Consider the following 22,873-nt stretch of genomic DNA (forward strand, 5'->3'; position numbering starts at 1 on the left):
CAACCCTTCACTCCTCATAGTTATTTCCTAAAATTAGAACAAGGTTTCAAGAGGAGAAATGTTAGGGTTCCAAGAGCATTCATCAAATTCTTCAAGATTCACTGAGAACTTTGTTCTTCCAGGTATGTAGGGCTACTTAGAGTGTTGGAATAAGTTCGTCCTCTGCCTTACATCTAAATTTGGTCAGTAGAAAATTAACTTAGGGTTGTAATCCAATTTAGTAGAAGATTTTTGTATTGAAATTGTATTCATTCTATTAAATTTTGAGTATTATTATTGCGCATATGTTTCTATATATGAAATCATGATTTTTCTTGGACTATAGTTCACGATTATTCCTCATATGGACCCTACACTAGTGAGAACTTAAATTGTTGCATTGTTTTAAATTATGCATGATTTTCAGAGTTTCAGTAAACTAAAGCTTTTACATTTAGAATGAGTTTGATAAATACAATTGATTTAAATGTATTTACTAAGTTTGATAAAGTATGTTTATTGTAATAGAGAATATAATGAGTTTGAGAAAGAGTTGAGTTCGATCGAGTTAGGTTCAATGAGACTTAAAGAGATATTTTGAGTATTTTACTCATATTTAATATATGAGCATTATTACATATTCTTGGGAGTAGCAATGAGAACTACTATAGTAAAATATTAAACAACTCAAACCTTGTAAACTACATAGCAAGAGTAAAATAGGTTCGTACAATTCGTTCAAGCGACTCCTCACTTCAGTCCCTGATAACGACTTTTTTATGGATCCATGAGTTGAGTTTGCATTCCTTATCCTTGCAAGGTAATGGATGACTCTGGGAAGGTGAGAAGCGTGATGTATCATCACGACACTCATAGTGATGATTGTCCATTAGAGAAACTTTCCAAAATAAGAAAAATACTACTTTTACTTTTAGTTGCATTTATCGTCTTATTTTTGTAAAGCCTTGAGACTACCAAACTTTCATGTTTTACTTCAGTCAAGTTATTTTCAGTATTTCTTTTTACGAGTATCTAGTTAAGTTACTTGTCTATTCAATCATTTTACATACCGTACATTCAATATACCAATGTCTTTTGATTCTGTATCTTTTTACAATGCTGATAGATGTGTTAGAGATCATCAACATACACTTAGTTGAAGATCACAATTCATCAGCCTTAGGTTAGAACCATTGCTTTTGGAGGACTACTTTACAGGTTATTTCTTCCATTATTAGTAGTTTTTTTGAGTTAGCCGTTGGATTATCCTAACACCTCTTCTAAGTTATCTAGAGGCTTCATAGACAGAGAAGAGAGTCATTTTCATGTTTTAGTATTTTTGTTTAAATGTTGATTTCTTTTTTATATATTCAGAATATTTTTTAGATTGAGAGTAGAATTTTATTCCTTTCATGTCCATCTTACTAAGATTTTACTATTAAGTTAAGTCTTCAGCTAATTTAGTAAGCCAGGCCAAGGGGTCTGTTGGGACTAGAAATGGTTTCCTAGTGCCAAACATGCCTAAGATGTAGACTCGGGGTGTGAAACATTTGGTATCAGAGCAAAAAGTTTAAGAGTTCCAGGTTGTATATGAAGTCGTGTCTAGTATAGTCCTTTCATGGGAGACACATTGAGGAACGCCCATTCACTATCCTGAAACTCTAAGTGTCGACGTCGATTATCTACATATGATTTCTGTCGACTTTGGGCTACCTATAATCTCTCCTCAATGAGCTTCACTTTATCAACAACCTCCTGAATCATATCTAGGCCTATTAGCTTGGTCTCACTGACCTCAAATCAGCCAATAAGTGATCTGCACTTCCTCATATACAAAGCTTCATACAGTGCTATCTGAATACTCGAATGGTATTTTTATTATAGGTGAACTTAATAACTGGCAAATGATCATCCCAGCTACCCTGAAAATCCATAACACAGGACCATAACATGTCTTGTAGCATTTGAATGGTACGCTCGACCTGTCCATCAGTATAAGGATGGGATGCCATGCTGAGACTCACTTGTGTCCCCAATCCCTCCTGGAAGGATCTCCAGAAGTTAGCTGTGAACTAGGCTCCTCTATTAGAGATAATAGTTGTGGGAACCCCGTGAAGTCTCACTATCTCCTTAACGTACAACCTGTCATAATCCTTATCTGAATATGTAGTCCTAACCGAAAGAAAGTGGGAGGATTTTGTCAGCTTATCAACGATGACCCAAACAGATTCATATTTTTGCAGAGTGCGAGATAAACTTGTGATGAAGTCCATATTAATTACCTCCCACTTCCAGATTGGAACCTCCATCTCTTGTAATAGTCCTGTAGGCTTCTGGTGTTCGACCTTAACCTGTTGACAATTCAGACACTGAGCAACAAACTCTGCTATATCTTTCTTCATGCCATCCAACCAGTACAAGCATCTGTGGTTATGATACATCTTTATTAACCCTGGATGAATAGAATAACAGTCATAGTGTGCCTCTCCCATCACTTGTTGTCGTAACCCTACAATATTAAGTACACATAATCTACCTTTGTACCATAGTACCCCATCAGGTGCAATCTCAAATGGGGTCTCTTCCTTTTGAAGAGCTTCATCCCTATGATGTACAAGGGTAGGGTCCTCGTACTGGTGATACTTTATCTCTTATATGATAGAGGAATCAATAATTCCCCGAATAGAAACCCCGCCGTTATCAGAATTGGCCAAACGGACTCCCAAATTAGCTAACTGGCAAATCTCACGGGCTATCTCCTTCTGCTCTGGTTGCACGTCTGCAAAACTACCCATATATATATGGCTAAGTGCATGTGCTACAACATTTGCTTTCCCTCAGTGGTATATATTGTCAATATCATAGTCCTTCAACAACTCTAGCCACCGTCGCTGTCGTAAATTCAGCTCCTTCTACTTAAAGATGTACTAGAGGATCTTATGATCCATATAAATGTCAACATGCATGCCATATACATAATGTCTCAATATTTTTAGAGCATGGATCACCGCTGCTAACTCCAGATCATGGGTGGGATAATTCCTTTCATGCTTTCTGAGTTGTTGGGAGGCATAGGCTATAACTTTACCATGCTGCATCAGCATATAACCTATTCTAACATCGGAAGTATCACAATAAATGACATGCCATCCGGTCTATCGGGAAGAGTTAGGACTCGGGCCGTAGTCAGTTTATCCTTCAGAAATTGGAAACTTCGCTCACAAGCATCGGTCTATTCGAACTTGGCTGCCTTCAGGGTTAGCCTCGTTAAAGGCACTGAGATTGAGGAAAACTTTTCTACGAACCTTCTTTAATACCCATCTAGCCCTAAAAAGTTGCGTACTTCAGTAAGTGTCATAGGTCTAAGCCAAGTCTTCGCCACCTTAATCTTCTGCGTATCTACTCGAATGCCATCAGCTCCAACAATATGCCCCAAGAATTCTATTAAAGTCAACCAGAATTCCTATTTAGAGAACTTGGCATACAATTTCTAGTGCTGGAGCACCCTAAGTACCATTCTCAAGTGATCTGCATACTCCTCTTCTTATCGTGAGTAGACCAGAATATCATCAATCAATACAATCATGAACAAGTCCAGAAATAGCTTGAACACTCTGTTCATCAAATCCATAAATACTGCCAGAGCATTGGTCAACCCAAAAGACATCACTCTAAACTCGTAATGTACGTATCATCTTCTGAATGTAGTCTTCGGAATGTCCGTCTCCTTTACCCATACCTGGTGATATCCTGACTGCAAGTCTATCTTCGAGAAATACTTAGCACCTTGCAACTGGTCAAATAAATCATCAATCCTAGGGAGGGAATACCTATTCTTTATTATTGCTTTATTTAACTGCCTATAATCAATACACATTCGCAGCGACCCATCCTTCTTTATTATAAATAATACCGATGCTCTCCAAGGTGATGTACTAGGCCTTATGAAGCCCTTTTCTAATAAATCTTCCAGTTGCTCCTTCAATTCCTTCAGTTGGTAGGTGCAATTCTATAAGGAGGAATAGATATTGGTTGTGTTTGGTAATATATCTATAGAGAACTCTATCTCCCACTCAGGCGAAAGGCCTGGGAGTTCATCTAGGAATATATCGGAAACTCGCTAACCACCAGAACTGGCTGAATAGTCAATGCCTCTATCTTCAGGTCGTGTACCCATACCAGATGATAAATATAGCCTTTTCTGACCATCTTCCTTGCCTTGAGGTATGAAATAAACTTGCCCCACGGTGATGCTGTATTTCCCATCCACTTTATATTTGGCTCTCTTGGGAACTGAAATTGGACTATCTTGGCTCGACAGTCAATGTTAGAGTAACAAGAAGCTAACCAATCCATACCCATAATAACATCAAACTCAGTCATAGCTAGCTCTATCAGATCTGCCTTAGTGCAACGATTATATATGTTCACTATACAATCTCTATATACTTGTCTTGCTATAACAAAATTTCCTATTGGTGTAGCTACCTCAAATAGTTCTATCGATTTAGGTTTTATCCCAATTCTACTAGCAACAAGTGGGGAAATATATGATAATGTGGAGCCTGGGTCTATCAATACATACATATCTTGAGAGAAAATTGATAGCATACCTATAACCACATTAGGTGACGCCTCCTACTCCTGTCTAGTAGCCAAAGCATATATGCAGTTCGATAGACCGCTGGAACTAGAAGCTCCACCATGACCTATACCATGTCCTGCCGGTGCCTATAAACCCTGCCACATAGGGTGCATAACCACAAAAGAAGATGAACTAGCAACTGATCTGGTAGGCTGAGCCGCACCACCTAGATTTGCTCCATAGGGACATTCCCTCTAAATATGGCCTTGATAGACACAACTAAAACAAGGACTAGTAGAAAGGCAAAACTCTCCAAAATAGGACTTACCACACCAAGAGCACTAAGGCAAAGGTGGCCTCGGCTGACTCGGAGCCCTAGGCATCTGTGAAGCTGAAGCCTTGGAGCTCTGACCAGCTCCTGAATACCCGGTATTATCGTATCTCCTACCAGCGAACTGTGGGCGTGCACTCTGTGCTGGCTAAGAGGAATATCTATTATGCCATTGTTGAGGCTGCCTTCCTCAAAATTCACTTAGATGGCCAACTGACCTAGCTGTCTTATGATGGCCTCTATCATAGTCTCTATCGGGCTGATGGCCCCTATATTGATCTTCCATCCCCTGGGCATACGCCTGCAACCAAGAAATATCCATCTTTTGATGGGAGGCCATTACCATACAACTATCAACTAGATAACGATCCAACCACATCACATATTGATGCATCCTATCAGTCATATCAACTATAACAACAGGTGCATATATGGCCAATGAATCGAACTCGAGACTATAATCCTGAATGCTCCTGCCATTCTGCCTCAGATGTAAAAATTTATCGACTCTGGATCGTCTCATCTCTGGAGGTAGTAAATGGCCAAGGAAAGCCTCTACGAACTCATCCCACACTACTAGAGGAGAATCTATGCCCCTAGACATCTCCCACGACTCATACTAGTTGACAGCTACGTCCCACAGTAGATACAAAGCTAAGTCAACAGACTCAGTCTCACAAGCCTTGATTAGTCTCAGCGTACGATGCATCTATCTAACAAACTCCTGTGGGTCATCTTCGGGCTTCGACCCAAAAAATTCTGGAGGGTTATAACTCAGGAAGTCATGAGCCCTCAAACTGTCATATCTATCTGCCTGGTCAACCCCTAGTCCATGCCTGCGAGACTATCTTGCCGCTAATCTGGTAAGGAACTTAACAATATCTCTCATAGCTCTATCCTCCACCCCTAGCTGAGGAGCTGAAGGTTCAGGTGCTGGGTCCTCGATAACTGGCGGTGGAGCCGCCCCTTGGCCTAGAGCTGTCGCTATCCTAGGTTCCTCTAGAAGTTGCGGTGTAGCAGAGCTCGCAGACTAGAGCACAACATCAGGCATAATCTGGGCACAAGCTCTAGTGACTCTCCTAGCCTGGCTAGTTTCTCCAGTTTTCTATTTGCCCTTCTGGGTAGCTGTCGCTTTCTTCAAAGGCATAGTTGTAAACATAATCGTCTGATAGAAAATAAATCATCCTAATAATATAGCACCATCGTACGATCTAAGATAAGAAGGAAAGATGACATCCTAAATATCCTATAACTTCCTTTTTATATATGTGGAGCACAACCTACCGATAACAAGACTCTACTAGACATGATCTGTAGACACTCTGAGGATAAACTGCTCTAATACCAGTTTTGTCATGACCCAACCCTGTAGGCTGTGACTGGTACCCTGCATAGACACCCATATACATATTCTTTAACTATATGTTCATTTAACATCAAACGGTGCTAAGGATGTTATAATGACCAAACCATGGTCTCGGGACCGTCATATAAGTATTCATATAAATGCAAACCGACAAGGCTGCTACCACAATCATGATAATATCTGCAAGCCGATGAGGCTGCTGTAAAAAATAATAGTATTCGCATACTGATATTACACACCCAATTGATCATGTTTGAATATGACCCACACATATGTCCACAGACCTCTAAGAATTTCAACAGTATAATATGACGGGACAGGGCCCTATCATACCCTTAGTTAACATATTTATATATTTAGATTAGAAAACATCTATACCAAATCTGGGCTTCGAAACAACGGAACTCTCCAAGATAGCAAGAGGGAAGTCTTAAGCTAGCAGCTCACCAAAATGAGTATCTACATCTGCGGGCATGAAATACAGCTTCCCCGAAGAAAGGGGGTCAATACGGAATATGTACCGAACATGTAAAGCATGCAATACTGTAAATGGATCATAATTGAAATATGGAGTACAGTAAATGTGTCCAATATCCAGAATGCCAAAACACTTGCCTTTGTACATAATCATATTTGTCAATAACATATATCATATGCATGTATATATATCGTACCCGACCCTTAATGAGGGACTCGGTGAATAAGGTCATCATATGCCCTCCTGGACGCCATATCATATCATCATATATTCATACCATCATATCATCATATCCGTCTAGTGAGGGACTCGGTGAACAATGCATTTAGATTATGCACGAATACATACCTAGCCTAGGACTCAGTGAAAGATACATTAAGGTATGAAAGAGTAGAGTAGTGAGTAACCATATACATTTAAATCATCATTTGAGACTCAATAGAATAATTAAAATGAACCATCATTTAAAAATTAAGACAATATTCATTTCAAGTAACCTTCGATTGCCATTATAAATCATGCAAAATATGAATTATACTATACCATGAATTGTACTAAAATATGAATTTTACCAACTAGGATGGATGGAATCATACATATGGGTCAATACATAAGGATATAAATTATAGAAATTAGGAACATTAGCCTTCCTAGTATATCTAAGAATAAGAGCTTTGTCGGAATCTTATACATTCATCATCCGTTTGTTTCATAAGATCATGCCAAAAGAAAGGAATGTTAGATTTACATACCTTTAGCGCTTATTATTCTCACAATATATATAATCTTCCCAATAATACTTGAACCTATATTAAGATGCCAACAACTACGATTAAGCTACGGGGAGATTCAAAACATATTCTAACTTTAGTAATTCCTTTCTAGATGTTTAGACGACGTTTTCTATTATATCCAAATCAACTACATACAACCAACCAAACATCAATAATTACATGTTCAATACCAATCTGGAAAGCCCACACAATATTCCAAACAGTCCACATTCACAACATACAATAATGATTCACATACGGCTACTACATTCTCAAGTTACTTCTATAGTTCGTAGCCTTAACGTTTGCATGTAAGAGCTTATAACAGCCCATCCAACATACAAAATTATGTATAGTATTAACTATAATTAATTTGTTTTCCAACTTGATGAAAACAACAAGTCCAAAACAGTCTATTACTACAACACGTCCAAAACAGTCCAATAAAATATCCAAACTAATCCCTAAACAATTCTCGGAATTCTTGCAAATGTTTACGAACATACTAACCAAACCACATATGATTATTACACATTATTTCATATCTTATTTTCATATAATTTCAGTAGGTTATGACCAGCTATCCACACGATAAGTACAATATCAATTCATACGCAACTAAGCTACATCGTCTTTTATATAATCCTTACAACAACTCACAAACGACTTTAGTTTCAACTCCAATCATTATAAACCTTCATTTCCATAATAAGATTCATGATTATAATAATCAAAATATCAAGTAAAAATAGTTCACTAACTTTCTCACAAAACAGTCCACACACGGTTTCCACATGCTTCAACATCACTCACATAGAATTTTAGATTCAATTATTTTCATAATAACACAACTTCACCTATAACCTTCCAATTCTTTTCATTCTTTTTACAATAAGATATATGATAGTAAATACCATAATTATTAAAGAAAATCAGTCCATCCATGCCACTAAAATAGTCCACATAGCCACAACAATATTCCAATACGAACGTTCACGATTTTATGCATGCAATTCATGTTTATCAAGTTATATCCATACTTCAACACCAACACCTATAAACTCATGGTTATTATAATTTTCCCACATCAAAATACATTATTTCATGCATACAACTTATATTTATACATCTACATCACCCTTGATACATGAAAAAGAAAGTTAGATATCACCTTGACAACTTGACTTTTCAACTTGGCTAGAGTTTGTGAATTGTAATAAAAATGGTTCTTGTTGATTCAATGAATATATTCACGTTTCTAGGGACCTTCCAAGGGTTGAAACACCTTAGAAAATAATTTTTGGATCAAGACTCAAAGAGCTCAAAAATCAGCCCCTTTGGCCAAGACTCTCTCTCTAGGTTCTAAGTTATCTTTCTTTGTGTTGTGTACTTTAAATGAATGTATTTTCTGATATACTTAGTCATATTTTGGTTAAAATATGATGCCTAAAAGGTATCCACATTCTCCACTCAATACAATGAGTCACTCCATTAACTTTACACAAAAAATTCATTCTTTTTCTCCTACTTTCGGCTAGGTGTTGGATGAATTGTCCATATTTGTCTCCTTTCTTCTTTCTTTTCAATTGTTTACAAGACAATTGCTTTTGTAGTTGATGATTCATACATTAACCCTTGTCTATTGTAATCATACAAGATGGATGATTAATATTTAATGTAAAATGATTCCTCTACCTTGTGATGTCTTCATAAAATAATGCATGCTTTTATAAAGTAATGGATGCTCCAATATTCAATTGCATGCTTCAACTTTTTCTCCTCTAATTTTCAGCTATCTTGGACGACTTTATATGCATATTTCTCCCAATTTAATTGTCCCCAATATAATGAAAATGTAGTGGATGAATCAACATTAAATGCATATTTGTATGTCTTCCATAATAGCCTTATTTTAGATGACTTGAAGTCATCTTTTGGACCTTGCACATTGATGTTCCTTCTTGGTTCATTGTTGTCCCAATTTGTTTTGTTTTTTTTTACTTAACACAACAATTAAGTAATTCCTAATCTCCAATAACATTTTTATACTAAGTAAAATTTATAACCAATTAGTTCTAGTTTAGAAATTAATAATCTGAGGTTTCTATCTCACATTGATTCCTTCTCAAATAACTTGATGTATAAAATACGGGGTCTAACAGTTATGAATTTCTTGTTATGTCCTTTGGTTTGAATAACACTATCGTGACATTCATGGATTTCATAAACAAAGTGTTTAAATAGTATCTGGACATATTTTTTATCATGTTCATTGATGACATTTTGATGTACTCTAGAAATAAGGAAGAGCATACCAACCATCTAAAAATTGTCCTCCATAATCTTAAGGACCAAGAGTTATATGCTAAGTTTTCAATATGTAAATTTATCTTCCATCTGTGACATTGTTAGGCCTAATTATATCCTTTGAAGGTATCTGAGTTGATTCATAGAAGATAGAGACAGTTAAGAATTGGCCAACACCCATATCACTAAATGACATAAGGAGTTTCTCTGGTTCGGCTGGTTACTACAGAAGGTTTATGGAGGGGTTCTCATAAATATCATCTCCATTGACCAACTTTTCCTAGAAGAAGAGTAAGTTTCAATGGATTGAAGCTTGTGAAAAAAGCTTTCAAGAGTTGAAAAATAGATTGACTACTGCTGTAGTATTGTCCCTACCCAAAGGAACATATGTTTTTTTTGTTTACTATGATGCATCTAGAGTTGGAATTGGTTGTGTGTTGATGTAGAAAACTATATTCATAGGTATACCTCCAGATAACTTAAAATCCATGAGAAAAATTATTCGACTCATAACCTCGAGTTGGAGGTAGTGGTTTTTTCTTTCAAGATATGGTGTGATTATCTCTATGGTGTTCATGTGGATCTGTTTACTGATCACAAGCATTTTCATTATGTCTTCAGTTAGAAAGAGCTAAATCTAAGGCAGAAGATGTGGCTTAAGTTGCTCAAGGACTATGATATGGGCATTTTCTACCACCTATATAAAGCTAATGTTGTTATTGATTCTCTTAGAAGGTTATCCATAGGGAGTACCACTTTTGTTTGAGAGAGAAAATAAAGAATTGGCTAAGGATGTGCATAGACTTGCACATTTGGGAGTTCACCTTGTGGACTCAAATGAAAGTAGAGCTATTATTTAGAATAGGGCTGAATCATCACTAGTTGTAGAAGTGAAGGGGAAGCAAAACCAAGACTCTATCCTACTTTAGTTTAAGGAAGATATTCATAAGTAAAAGGTGATGGATTTTTCACAAGGGGGGTGTTCAGATATCAAAGTAGATTATGTGCTCCAAATATTGATGGTCTCCCAGATAGGATCATGGCAGAGGATGATAGCTCCAGGTATTTTATACTTCCGGGCTCTACCAAAATATATCATGACTTGAGAAAAGTCTACTGGCGGAATGGTATGAAGAGAGATATTACAGACTTTATGTCGAAGTGCCTGAATTATCAACAAGTAAAGGTTTATCCTCCTAATGTTAATGTCGAAGGTAATACTCCTTTCCATATCTCATATTTAGTGTCGACTCGTGTGTTTGAATGTTTTAGTTCTTACATTGCATTTATGCTTTAAGTAAATTCTTAGCTTGGTTATCATTCGAGGAAAATGATCCCAATGGGGAGATATGATAACACCCTAAAATATCTAACTTAGAGAAGTCCAAAAGGCCAGAGAAAAGGTTGAGTTTTGCACCCAGTGACTTCTTACACTTCCTACCTATGGCTTGTAGAAGCTTTTATAGACCATAGGAGGGTTCGTTAGATTGAACATTGGATACTGTTTTATAAGGGTTAGGTCTACAAATTAAGTCTACATACTGCAGGAACTTCTACGGATAGTAGGCCTGACCCGTAGGCCAAGTGCTAAAACCCAATACACTAAGTATGTAGGATTAAGGGACCTTATGATCCGTAGAGGGGTCTACGGAGCATAAAAGGCCCCATAGACCAAGTTCTTCAATACCCATCTCCATACCCTTTCCACGTCTAGTTTCTATAACCTGTTAAAAGGTCTACAGACCATAGAAGGTTTTGTAGACCCAACTTTAGAAACTGACCCCTTAGTAGTTTTTTTAAGAGTGTACAGGATGACCCATAGGTGGGTCTACAGGCTGTAGAAGGTCCTATAGACACAAACATAAAAAAAACCTAGATTTTAAGGCACCTTCTATGAGAGGACTTCTATGGCTCGTATAATCTTTTACAGACTATAGATAGCACCTATAGACGACTTCTATCAGTTTTAATAAAAGGTATTTGGGTCTTTTCCACCCTTTTCCAGTCCAATTCTTCATGTGTTGGGACCAAAGTAAGACCCTTATCAGTATCAAATCAATAATCATCACTATGAGCCTCATGATAATACAACATACTATTCACGTTGCCAAAGTCATCTATTACCTTGCTAAGGTAAAGGACACAAACTCAACTCATGAATCCATAAAAAAGTCTGTATTAGGAATTGAAGTGAGGAGTCACCTGAACTAATGGCACGATCCTATCCTATATTGGCTTTGTAGTATATGGTGTTTGAGTTGTCTAAATTCTTTCCCAAATCAGTTCTCAATACTACTCCCAAAAATATGTATTAGTGTTCATATATTACTGTGAGTAAATACTCAAAATACATCTCTTTGTCTGATTAAACTTAACTCAGTCTGACATAACTTTTCTTAAACTTATGTATTCTCTTTTAAATCATGATTCTTTTTTAATCTCAGTAAATACATTAAAATTAACTCTTGTTTCTTAAACTCATTGTCAAAACAAAGTAATGCGTAAATGTTTTAGTTTATTCAAAACTCATAAAATCATGCATAATTTAAAGCAATGCAATTAGTTTAACTTCTCAACTAATGTGGAGTCCATGGGAGGAATGATCATGAAATATAACTCAAGAAATTAGAATTTCCATATGGAAGATCATATACTCAATAATAATATTTAGACAAATACTCAAAATATAGTAGAACAAATATCTCTCTTTATTCAAGAACTAAAAAACTCAGGTTGGAACCCTAGGTTAATCTTCTATTGATTAAATTTAGATGTAGGGCATGAAAAAAACTTAGTTCAACACTCTAAGTAGCCTTATATACCTAGAAAAATGTTTTTCTTGGCAAAACTTGAAAAACTCATAGAAGACACTTGAACACTAGCTTTTTCTCCTCTCCAATCCTTGCCCTAAGACCTTTAAGTGATTTTGAGGGGAAAAAGCTCGTACATGTAACATTACTAAAAATGCTCATAAGTTCCTTAAGAATTTCCTAGTAATATGCTGCTTGCATAACGCATTATCCTTATTTCTTTTTGGCAAATACGAGTACGGAATGTCAATCAGGAAGTCAAACCTGAGGGAAAATGGTCCAGTGGATTTTTAGGACTCGTCTATCAAAAGATGAATTTTGTCAAAAAATACACAAAATAGTAAGATGCGCTTCAGCTCTGCATCGCCCACTTGCTCCCATTCAGTGTAATTTTTCCCCGAGTTAAAATCTGGCAAAAATCTCATTCACTTAAAATTGGCCTATCTAGGAGCAGCTCTAGTCGGGGACCTGGGAGATGCTTTTCATCCGAATTCAGTTTTTTTAAGTAAGAGCACTTTAGACATTTTCCTAATTGTTAGTTAATGAACCTGAACATTTTTAGGGAATAATTCTACTCTATAAACTATCCTAAACCCTTAATTCCATTCATTCTTCTACAATTCACCTACTCAAATATTTTTCTCTCAACAAGAGCTCTCAAGGACTCTATTGAATAATTCCAAGAGATTCACTCAATCTCTCCATTAAAACTTTCAAATTCTCCCAAATTATTTGGTTTTCTTACTCAAGGTATGTGGGTATTGATTCATGGATTCGTTCATCCATGAAGTCCAATCAATTTCTCAAGTTTTCTATCAAATTCAAGTATGGAATTTTATGGGTTTTATGATCTCTATTCCAATTGCATAAATTATTATTCAAATTATGATTATGAGTCTATTTTAATATACATTGATAGTTATTGTATTGAATTGAAGAGTTTTTCCTTGAATTTTTCTATATTTATCTTTAGGGAACATCTTATAAATTATGGATATTTTCAATTATATTTCTAATGATATTATCTTTATAAATTATGTACGGGCTGATAGAAAGTATATGATCATGCATGTTTTCAAGTCGATTTTAGGATTTTCAAATCAATTGACCATGCATCCATGTTTTACCCTAATTTCCAAGTATGAACTATGAGTATGTATGTATGATTTGTAATGTGGAAGGAAAATAGCCGCATTGCACATATATTATGAAAATGAGCTATTCTATGATTTCAAACCTATGATCATGACTATGATATATGTTCATTATGATTTCTATGGTATGTATGTATTCCATGAGATTTGACTTAACACCAAATGTAGACTTGACGTGGCGGCTCAAAATATGCTGTCCTTTTATATAGTCTCTTGTCCCATATCTCCGTGCCACCATACGATTTACCTTTTTGGCCTAGCTAGTAGATCCACATATAGCATACATTATAACCCACCTAGCGGGGTAGAGTCTACCTTGGCAAGTAAATTCCCTTTTTTTCGATATAGGGGTATCATCAGGATTCTATGATATAGCTCGCATTGTCTTTTTGTTGGTTATTAATCATATCCCACATATATATGATCTTTTATATATTTCATAATCTAAATTATGCTTTTCAAATGCTTTGTTCATTATGATTTTCTCATGTTTTACGTATCTCATCTTATCATGTACTTTACTTGAACATTGCATTCTATTATTTTTATTGCATTCATGCTTTCATACTTAGTACATTCAAATGTACTAATGCATATTGTTTCCTACATTGTATCATAATATAGGGGTTCAGGTTGAGGATCATATCCATCTACGTGGCTAGTTACACTTTCCTATCCAACAAAGTCGTGGTGAGTTCTTATTTATCGGGGACTAGTTATCTAGTTGGTTATTATTTCTAAAGTTTTTTGTTATGATTCATTTTGAGGGTGATATAGATACATGTCTTACCCCCACCCATGTTCATGAGTAGAAGCATCTAGTTGGATAAATGTTTCGAGTCTATTTTGTCATGTGACATTCTTGGTTTACTATCCATGGTTTGGACTCTCTTATGATGTTTCTGCTTTTACTTTACCTTATGTATGCTTATTATATGAACACCCTTTGGGGTTTGGATCACCGTGTTACGACTAGACCTTAGGTCGGATCGTGACAAACTCAGTTACAGAGTACAAGGTTCAAGTGTCCTAGGGTCTCCAACATGCCGCGTCAAGTAGAGTATTATTCATGGGTGTAAAGCATGTCACATCTATGAGTAGGAGACTATGAGGCATTTTTAGGAATTCTCACTTCTTTCATAATCTATGTCGTGTGGTAGAGTGTATTGTAAGACTTCCTTTCCCTAACGACTGTTTTTTGCGATTTTCAGAAAAAATAGCTCTAAGAAGACCACTGTTGCCAAGGGGAAACAAGGCTAATGAAGCCCAAGCTCCCCCAATTCCTCAAAATAATGGTCCTCTACTAGACCAAGTGACTAATGTGGAGTTTCAAACCTCTATTACTATGCTAGCCCAAGTGGTGACCAACCAAGGGGTTGTGGCTCCTCCTAATATTCCTACTCGAGGCTCACAAGTGAGGGACTTTGCATGAATGAACCCTCTGGAGTTTCATGGCTCAAAGGTTGATAAAGATCCTCAAGAATTCATCGATGATATCCACAAGATAGTTAGTATCATAGGGGTGACTTCAAAAGAGAAAGTGGAGTTGGAGGCTTACCAACTTAAGCGTGTTGCTCATGTTTGGTACACTCAATGAAGTTGAGTAGGGTGGATGAAGTTTTTATTGAATGGGAAGCTTTCAAACTTGGTTTTCTTGATCGGTTTTCCCTCTTAAGCTAAGGGAGGCTAAAGTGTTGGAGTTCATAAATCTTTCACAAGGCACTATGGGAATGAGTGACGATGCCCTCAAGTTTACTAAGCTATCCAAGTATGCTTCTTCATTGATTACTGGTCCACGTACCCAAATGAGGCAACTCATATTAAGGGCATCTAACTTAGTTTCTAAGGAATGTCGTACCACTATGCTTGTTAAGGAGATGGACATATCACAGCTCATGACTTTTATGAAAAAATTCAAGGAGAAAAGCTCAAGAAAATAAGGATGAGGGATTCTAAGAGGGCTCGGTATGAAGGTGGGATCTCCAATGCTAGGACCGGTGGTAGTAGTGGCCACTCTCAATAAGGCCAATATTTGGGGAAGAAGTTTGCTAAGGATAGGGTTCCATACCATAAATCTCAAGGAAGAGGTGTGAATGCTAGTAGCCCTTCTTTTCCTAAGTGTGCAGAGTGTGGAAAGAATCATTAAGGGAAATGCTTGATGGGGATGGGTTCTTGTTATGGATGTGGAAAGATGGGCCATAATCAATTCGAGTGCCCTTATGTTTACAACAAGGGTGAAGAAGGTCGTCCTCAAGAAGTCAAAGTGCAATAAGGTACCCTATTTCAACCTAAGGGTGGTCAACTTGACAATCGATTCTATGCTCTTCATGCTAGACAAGATATGGATGAGACTCCTGATATGGTCATGGGTATGTTACAGGTCTTTAACTTTGATTTTTATGCATTACTTGATCCGGGTGCCAACTTGTCTTTTATTATTCCTTACCTTGCTATGAGATTTGATGTGTGCCCCAAAGTGTTATTAAAGCCTTTTCGATTTATACTCCTGTTGGTGATTCGGTACTAGCCAAGAGAGCTTATAGAAATTGTCCCTTGTTGGTCTTGCACAAATTTATTCAATGTGATCTTGTTGAACTTGATATGACTGATTTTTATATGATTCTTGGTATGGATTGGTTACATACCGCCTATGCATCTATATGTTGTAGGACCCGTGGGTTAAGATTAACTTTCTTAATGAGCCTATTCTTAAATGGAAGGGTATTGATTTTGTGGTCAAGGGTCAATTCATTTAATGTCTTAAGGCTCAAAAAATGATTTCCAAAGGATGCATTTATCATATCATGCGAGTTAGGGATGTCGACCTATTCTTGAGTCAGTCCCTATAGTTGATGAGTATTCCGATGTGTTTTCTGATGATTTGCCTGGTATTCCTTCTAAAAGGGAAATTAACTTTAACATAGATCTCCTTTCCTATACCTAACCGTTTTCTATTCCTCCTTACCGTATGGCTCCGACAGAACATTAGGAGTAGAAAGAGTAATTGAAGGATTTATTGGATAAGGGTTTCATAAGGCCAAGTATTTCACCATAGGTTGCTCCATGTTGTTTGTTAGGAATGAATATGGGTCACTCCAAATGTGTATAGACTATCGGTAATTGAATGAGGTTACTATAAAGAGAAAATATCCAATACCGAGTATAGATGACTTATTTGATTAATTACAAGGAGCAAGTTACTTTTCCAAGATTGATCTCCATTTCGATTATCATCAATTGAGGGTAAGGGAGTGTGATATTTCGAAAACTGTATTTCGAACAAGGTATGATCATTTTGAATATTTAGTAATGTAATTTGGTTTGATAAATGCTTTTGCTATTTTCATGAATTTGATGAATCATATTTTTAAGCCATACTTGGACATATTTTTTGTGGTGTTCATTGGTGATATCTTGATTTATTCTTGAAATGAGGAAGATCATGTGGGTCACTTGAGGATTGTGTTGCAAACATTGAGAGAGAAGAAATTATTTGCCAAATTTAGTAAGTGCGAGTTTTTTCTAAGGGAAGTTACATTTCTTGGCCATGTGGTGTCCGGTGATAGGATTAAAGTAGATCCAAAGAAAATGGAGGCGGTTAAGAATTGGCCTAGACCATTATCTCCTTCGGACATTAGAAGCTTTTTGGGCTTATTCGGATACTATAGAAGATTTGTTGAAGAGTTTTCTTCTATTGCCTTGCCTTTAACTAAGTTCACCCAAAAGAAGGTGAAATTTCAATGGTCAGATGAATGTGACAAAAATTTCCAAACATTGAAGGATCATCTTATGTCAGCTCCTTTTTTGACATTTCCTAAAGGTTCGGATGGGTTTGTTGTTTATTGTGATGCATCACATATTGGTTTCGGTTTCATCTTGATGCAACATAGTAAGGTTATAGCCTATGACTCTAGGTAACTTAAAGTGCATGAAAAGAACTATCCAACCCATGATGTTGAACTTGCGGCAATTGTGTTTGCTTCGAAAATTTTGGACCATTATCTTTATGGGGTGCATATTGATGTGTTTACCGACAACAAAAGCTTGCAATATGTGTTTTGTCATGAACAAACCCCGTAGGACTCTACTGGGGTTCAACTTGGACCCCCGTATACGTAACTATCAAATATAGCCAAATTGAACTATGCATAATGTGGTACTACACCTAAAAACCTAGTGGGTCAAAACTTTTTCATGTACATGTAGCCTCTTTCATTCATACTATTTCATGAAAGAGAATGTAAGCTGACTAGGTTGTCATATATACAAACATACACAACGCGCCGTATAGGCATAACTGAAACAAACTTATAAACAACCCACATACATATGTCTACAGACCTCTAAGAATAGTAATGGTAACATAAGGCGGAACAGGGCTCCCGCTGTACCCCTGGACAAACAAATATATGCATTAGAAGATCAGCACCAAAAGCTAGGCTCTAGAATAGTGGAGCACTTCCGACATAGTTGAGTGGAAATTCTAAGCTGGCGGATCCCTGAAATGAATATCTGTACCTACGGGCATGAAATGCATCCCCCCGAAGAAAGGGGGGTCAGTACGACATATGTACTGAGTATATAAAGCATAACATATCATAACTGAAACAACAACTGAAATTGGGATGCAGGAAATATGTGTAATAGTTAAGAGATCATTGTACCTGCAGCTTAGGACATGTATTCATATACCTTATCATACCCTATACTCGGCCCTCTAGTAAATTTGGTATCATAATCGTTTCATCATAATCATGTGTCATCATATCATCATGTATATTATTTCATCATGTCATCGTATGCGACATCATATTATCGTATACGACATAATCTTATATGTCATCATAGTATATCCGGTCCACTATAGGGCTTGGGGTCACAAATGTATTCCTATATTTTCATATGCATGCCTACATAATGTATCTGGCCCATCATGGGACTCGGTGTCAGAAATGTTTTATAAGTTCAACATATGCATATATGTGTCGTACCTGGCCCTCTACGAGGGACTCGGTAAATAATCATACTATCATAATAGTCATACCATCATATGTCATACCCGGCCCTTTATGGGACTCGGTCTTACCCAGCCCTTTATAGGACTAGGTGAATGCTCATATAATCATATATCGTACCCGGTCTTTTATGGGACTCGGTCATACCCGCTCTTTTATGGGACTCGGTGAATAATCATGTCATCATATATCCTACTCGGCCCTTTATGGGACTCGGTCATACCCATCCCTTCATGGGACTCGGTAGAAGATGCATTAACAGCATTCCCGAGTAAAGAAGCGAGTAACATATGCAATTAGCTCATTATTTGAGACTCGGTATAACAACCATCATGAACTATCATTTGAGGATCAAAATGATCATCATCCCAAGTATCCTCCAAATGCCATTAGGGGCCATATCAAACGGAGTCTCAGGAATCATAGACTTATATTAATACACTGCCAAACGACTTATGAAATTAGAGACACTTGTCATTATAGAGTCCTTAGGCACAGGAGCTCATACATTCAATTACTATTTAACATATAGAAGGCTCGAGGGTGATAGCTTAACTACCTTAAGAGCCTTAGCATTTAGAAGTGAACACGAGTCACGTGTTATACTCGGAACTTACACATGGAACTACCTCCACACTAATATCATATCTCATTTCATTTACATTTAAGACATCCCAAAATAAAGGAGCAATAAGCTTTACATATATTACCTTTTATCATATAGAAGCCTTAAAAAGGCAATAGCTCAACTATTACAGAAGTTTACCATCACGAAGTGGATACGAATTATGAACTCTACTCGGAGCTTTACGAATGAAATTATGCCCATATTTCATATAAAAACCATTCATAACTTATATCTAAGACATGCCAAAAGAGATAAGAATAGCTTTACATACATATTCCAAAAACATGCCAAGAGAATGAAGGTAGCTTCACATACCTCTTATCAATTGCTTTTAACCTGGCTTGTCGGATCATCCTCTAAACCTATTTAACACGAAGGTAATACTAATATTAATAACCTTTAGCTTTCCAGCTTCTAAATACACAACCAAGCACCCATAGGAATTAATTCCTTATTCACCTCTCTCGACTAGTCGAGACTAGTCGAGAAGTTAACAGAAATTGGGCAGCTTCTCCCCTATAATCTTCCATAGTTGAACTTCCAGTTTAACCTCCAAACCTTAGAAGACATATTAACAAAAACAACCAGCAGCTATAAATCATTGAATTTTTTACGATCCAACCCCGTGGGCCACGACTGGGGTCCGACCTAGACCCCCGTATACATAGCTTTCAAATATAACCAAATTGAACTATGGGTAATGTGATAAACCCCCCCAAAACACCAATGGGTTAAAAGTTTTTCATACTCATGTAGCCTCCTTCATTCATATCGTATCATGAAAGAGAATGCAAGCCGACAAGGCTGCCATAACATAAAATATTTACAACATACCATATAGGCATAGCCGAAATAAACTCATGAACAACACACACATATATGTCTACAGACTTTTAAGAATAGTACGGTAACATATGGAGGGATAGGGCCCCTGCCGTACTCCTGAATAAAAAAATACATATATACACCGGAGGACCAGTACAAAAAAACTAGGCTCTGGAATAGTGGAGCACCTCCAATCATAGATGAGCGGATATCCTAAGCTGGCGGGTCTCTGAAATGAATGTCTGTACCTGCGGGCATGAAACACCCCCCCTCCCCGAAGAAAAGGGGTCAGTACGATACATGTACTGAGTATATAAGCATAACATAACTGAGATAACAACTGAAATAGGGATGCAGGAAACCAAGTATAACATTTAATAGTGTACTGTACCTGCACCTCACAAAATAAAGTCCTGAATACCATTATCACGTATCGTATCTGGCCCGCTTGGGGACTTGGTGTTAAAAACACATCATCTATCATGATAGGCATATATATGATTTTAGCGCTATGGAACATACAGCCCGATCCATGTATATAGAAAGTACCTACCGAGGAATGATGGCCCAATCCACATATCGTATAATATTGCCGAGGAATGATGGCCCGATCCATCTCTCATTTATCAATACCGAGGTATGATGGCCCGATCCGTATATTGCATAATAATGATGCCGAGGTACGATGGTCCAATCCGTATATCATGTAATAATGCCGAGGTACGACGACCTAATCCATAAATAGCACAACATGCCGTGGAACATATGGCCCGATACTTACATAGCAAAATGTGTCGAGGTACGTTCGGCCCGATCCATATATATCATAATGCATATACATGAACGTAAGACTTGGTAACATATCAGACATCCCCCAACTATTATCATTAATAATCCTAAGAGACCCCAGATTTACACATACTACCTTCCATCATATAGAAGCCCTAAAAGGCAACAACTCAACTACTACAGGAGTTCTAATATCACGAAGTCAATGAAACTCATGGCTCATGCTTGGAATTTATGAATGGAATTACCCCAAGCTCATATATATATATCATTCATTACTTACGTCTAAGACATGCCAAAAAAGAGAAGAATAGCTTTACATACCTCATATGGACTTCTCTTAATCACGTCCACGTCGTCGTCCTATGAACCTATTTAACATGAAAGAAATGCGAGTATCAACAACCTTAAATTTTCAGTGCCCTCAGTTGGACCTTAGCATTCATGGAACCTATTTCCTTATTCGTCTCCTCGACTAGTTCTTTAGTTAGCTAGAAAGTTAACGAAAATCGGGCAGCACCTCCCCTATAAAGTGCCCTATCCGAATTTACAATTACATCCCTAATCACTACATCAAACCAACAACAACACCCTGCAGAATATACACATAAAAAATGGCGACATCACACAACACAAGCTCCAAACAACTTGCTGAAAATTACGACACCAAAATAGGGTTTCTAGTCTTTATTTTGCCAAGTCTTTATTTATATGAAATGAGGGGTCATGTGGATGATACCAGAAGCACCCACACCCCTTTTAGAATAAATTTAGGCCCTTCAACAAACTCCCACACACCTGCATCAGTACACCACAAGAACAACACTTCACTTCGACGACAATTCAACTATAGCGATTCCAATTTAGTTTGTTTCGAACGTCAAGCATTTCTATGATGTTTTCACGTTTCCAGCCACTTAAAAAACATATAATACACTTCATAACAACATCATAAACCCCAATTTTAAGGGAAAGGTCTCACCTTACCCGAAATTGGCCAAAGCTTGCCAAAACTGCATCTCGGAAACTTCCTGGTATGCTGAATTGGGGCGGACTGTTTGTGCCCCCTTTCCGCTGCCCCAAATTGGAATTTTATGTTATAAACCACCATTACATAACTGTGGGATACCTTAAATAATTAATTCACGGAATAAAACTCTGAGTCTTACCTTGGCAGCCCCAAACCCGTAGCTCCTCTTCTTGCCCTCCAACGTTTTCCTCTTTTTCTTTCACACTTTCTCTTGTTTGTTCCAAGTGTAAATCTGAAGATATGGTTCCTTAGGCATCATAAAATATATATATACACCTTGACGTACTTGAGTAACACCATAGATAATTAATTCGTGGAGAAGAATCGAAGAACTCACCTTTAATTCTTCAAAACCGTGGCTACCTTGTTCCTTTTGGGTTCTGCACGTTTTTCCTCTTCTTTGGCTAATGTTTTTGGATGGAAAATAAATTAAGAGTCAGCCAACATGTATATATACACCTCCTTAGGAGGTGACACATGGTATCCCCCTAGGGGTGACACGTGGCAGCCTTCTAGGGTGCCACCTCATCCAAGCTTCCAACCCAAAGCTGCCACGTGGCAGCGTGGGGTCCATCCCAAGTTGGTGAGTCACCTTCTTGCTTGTCACCAACTTGCTTTTCACCTACTTGCTTGTCACCTACTTGCTTCTCACCTACTTGCTTTACTTTCGTAAGTTCAGAAACTAGTTTTTGGTCCCTCTCGTAGGTTCGTTATCTCATCTTACTTTAAGAGCCTATGTATTCCTTTCTACGTAAGATCAACACATACTCTAATAGCTTAAGTATGTAAAATATCTAAGTTGA

At 37.2% G+C, this 22,873-nt stretch overlaps 1 protein-coding gene across 1 annotated transcript; it reads right to left on the bottom strand.

Moving 5' to 3' along the window:
• Nucleotides 1-2,051: 2,051 nt before the first annotated feature.
• On the bottom strand, nucleotides 2,052-5,499 carry LOC129894742 (uncharacterized). The gene is made up of 4 exons (XM_055970396.1): nucleotides 5,114-5,499; nucleotides 4,893-5,019; nucleotides 2,516-2,627; nucleotides 2,052-2,431 (listed from the first exon to the last, which is right to left on the bottom strand). Exons 1-4 carry the CDS (start codon nucleotides 5,497-5,499, stop codon nucleotides 2,052-2,054), a joined length of 1,005 nt encoding a protein of 334 aa, XP_055826371.1.
• Nucleotides 5,500-22,873: the final 17,374 nt, after the last annotated feature.

This window comes from Solanum dulcamara, chromosome 7, assembly GCF_947179165.1.
Source record: "Solanum dulcamara chromosome 7, daSolDulc1.2, whole genome shotgun sequence".
Classification (NCBI taxonomy): domain Eukaryota; kingdom Viridiplantae; phylum Streptophyta; class Magnoliopsida; order Solanales; family Solanaceae; genus Solanum; species Solanum dulcamara.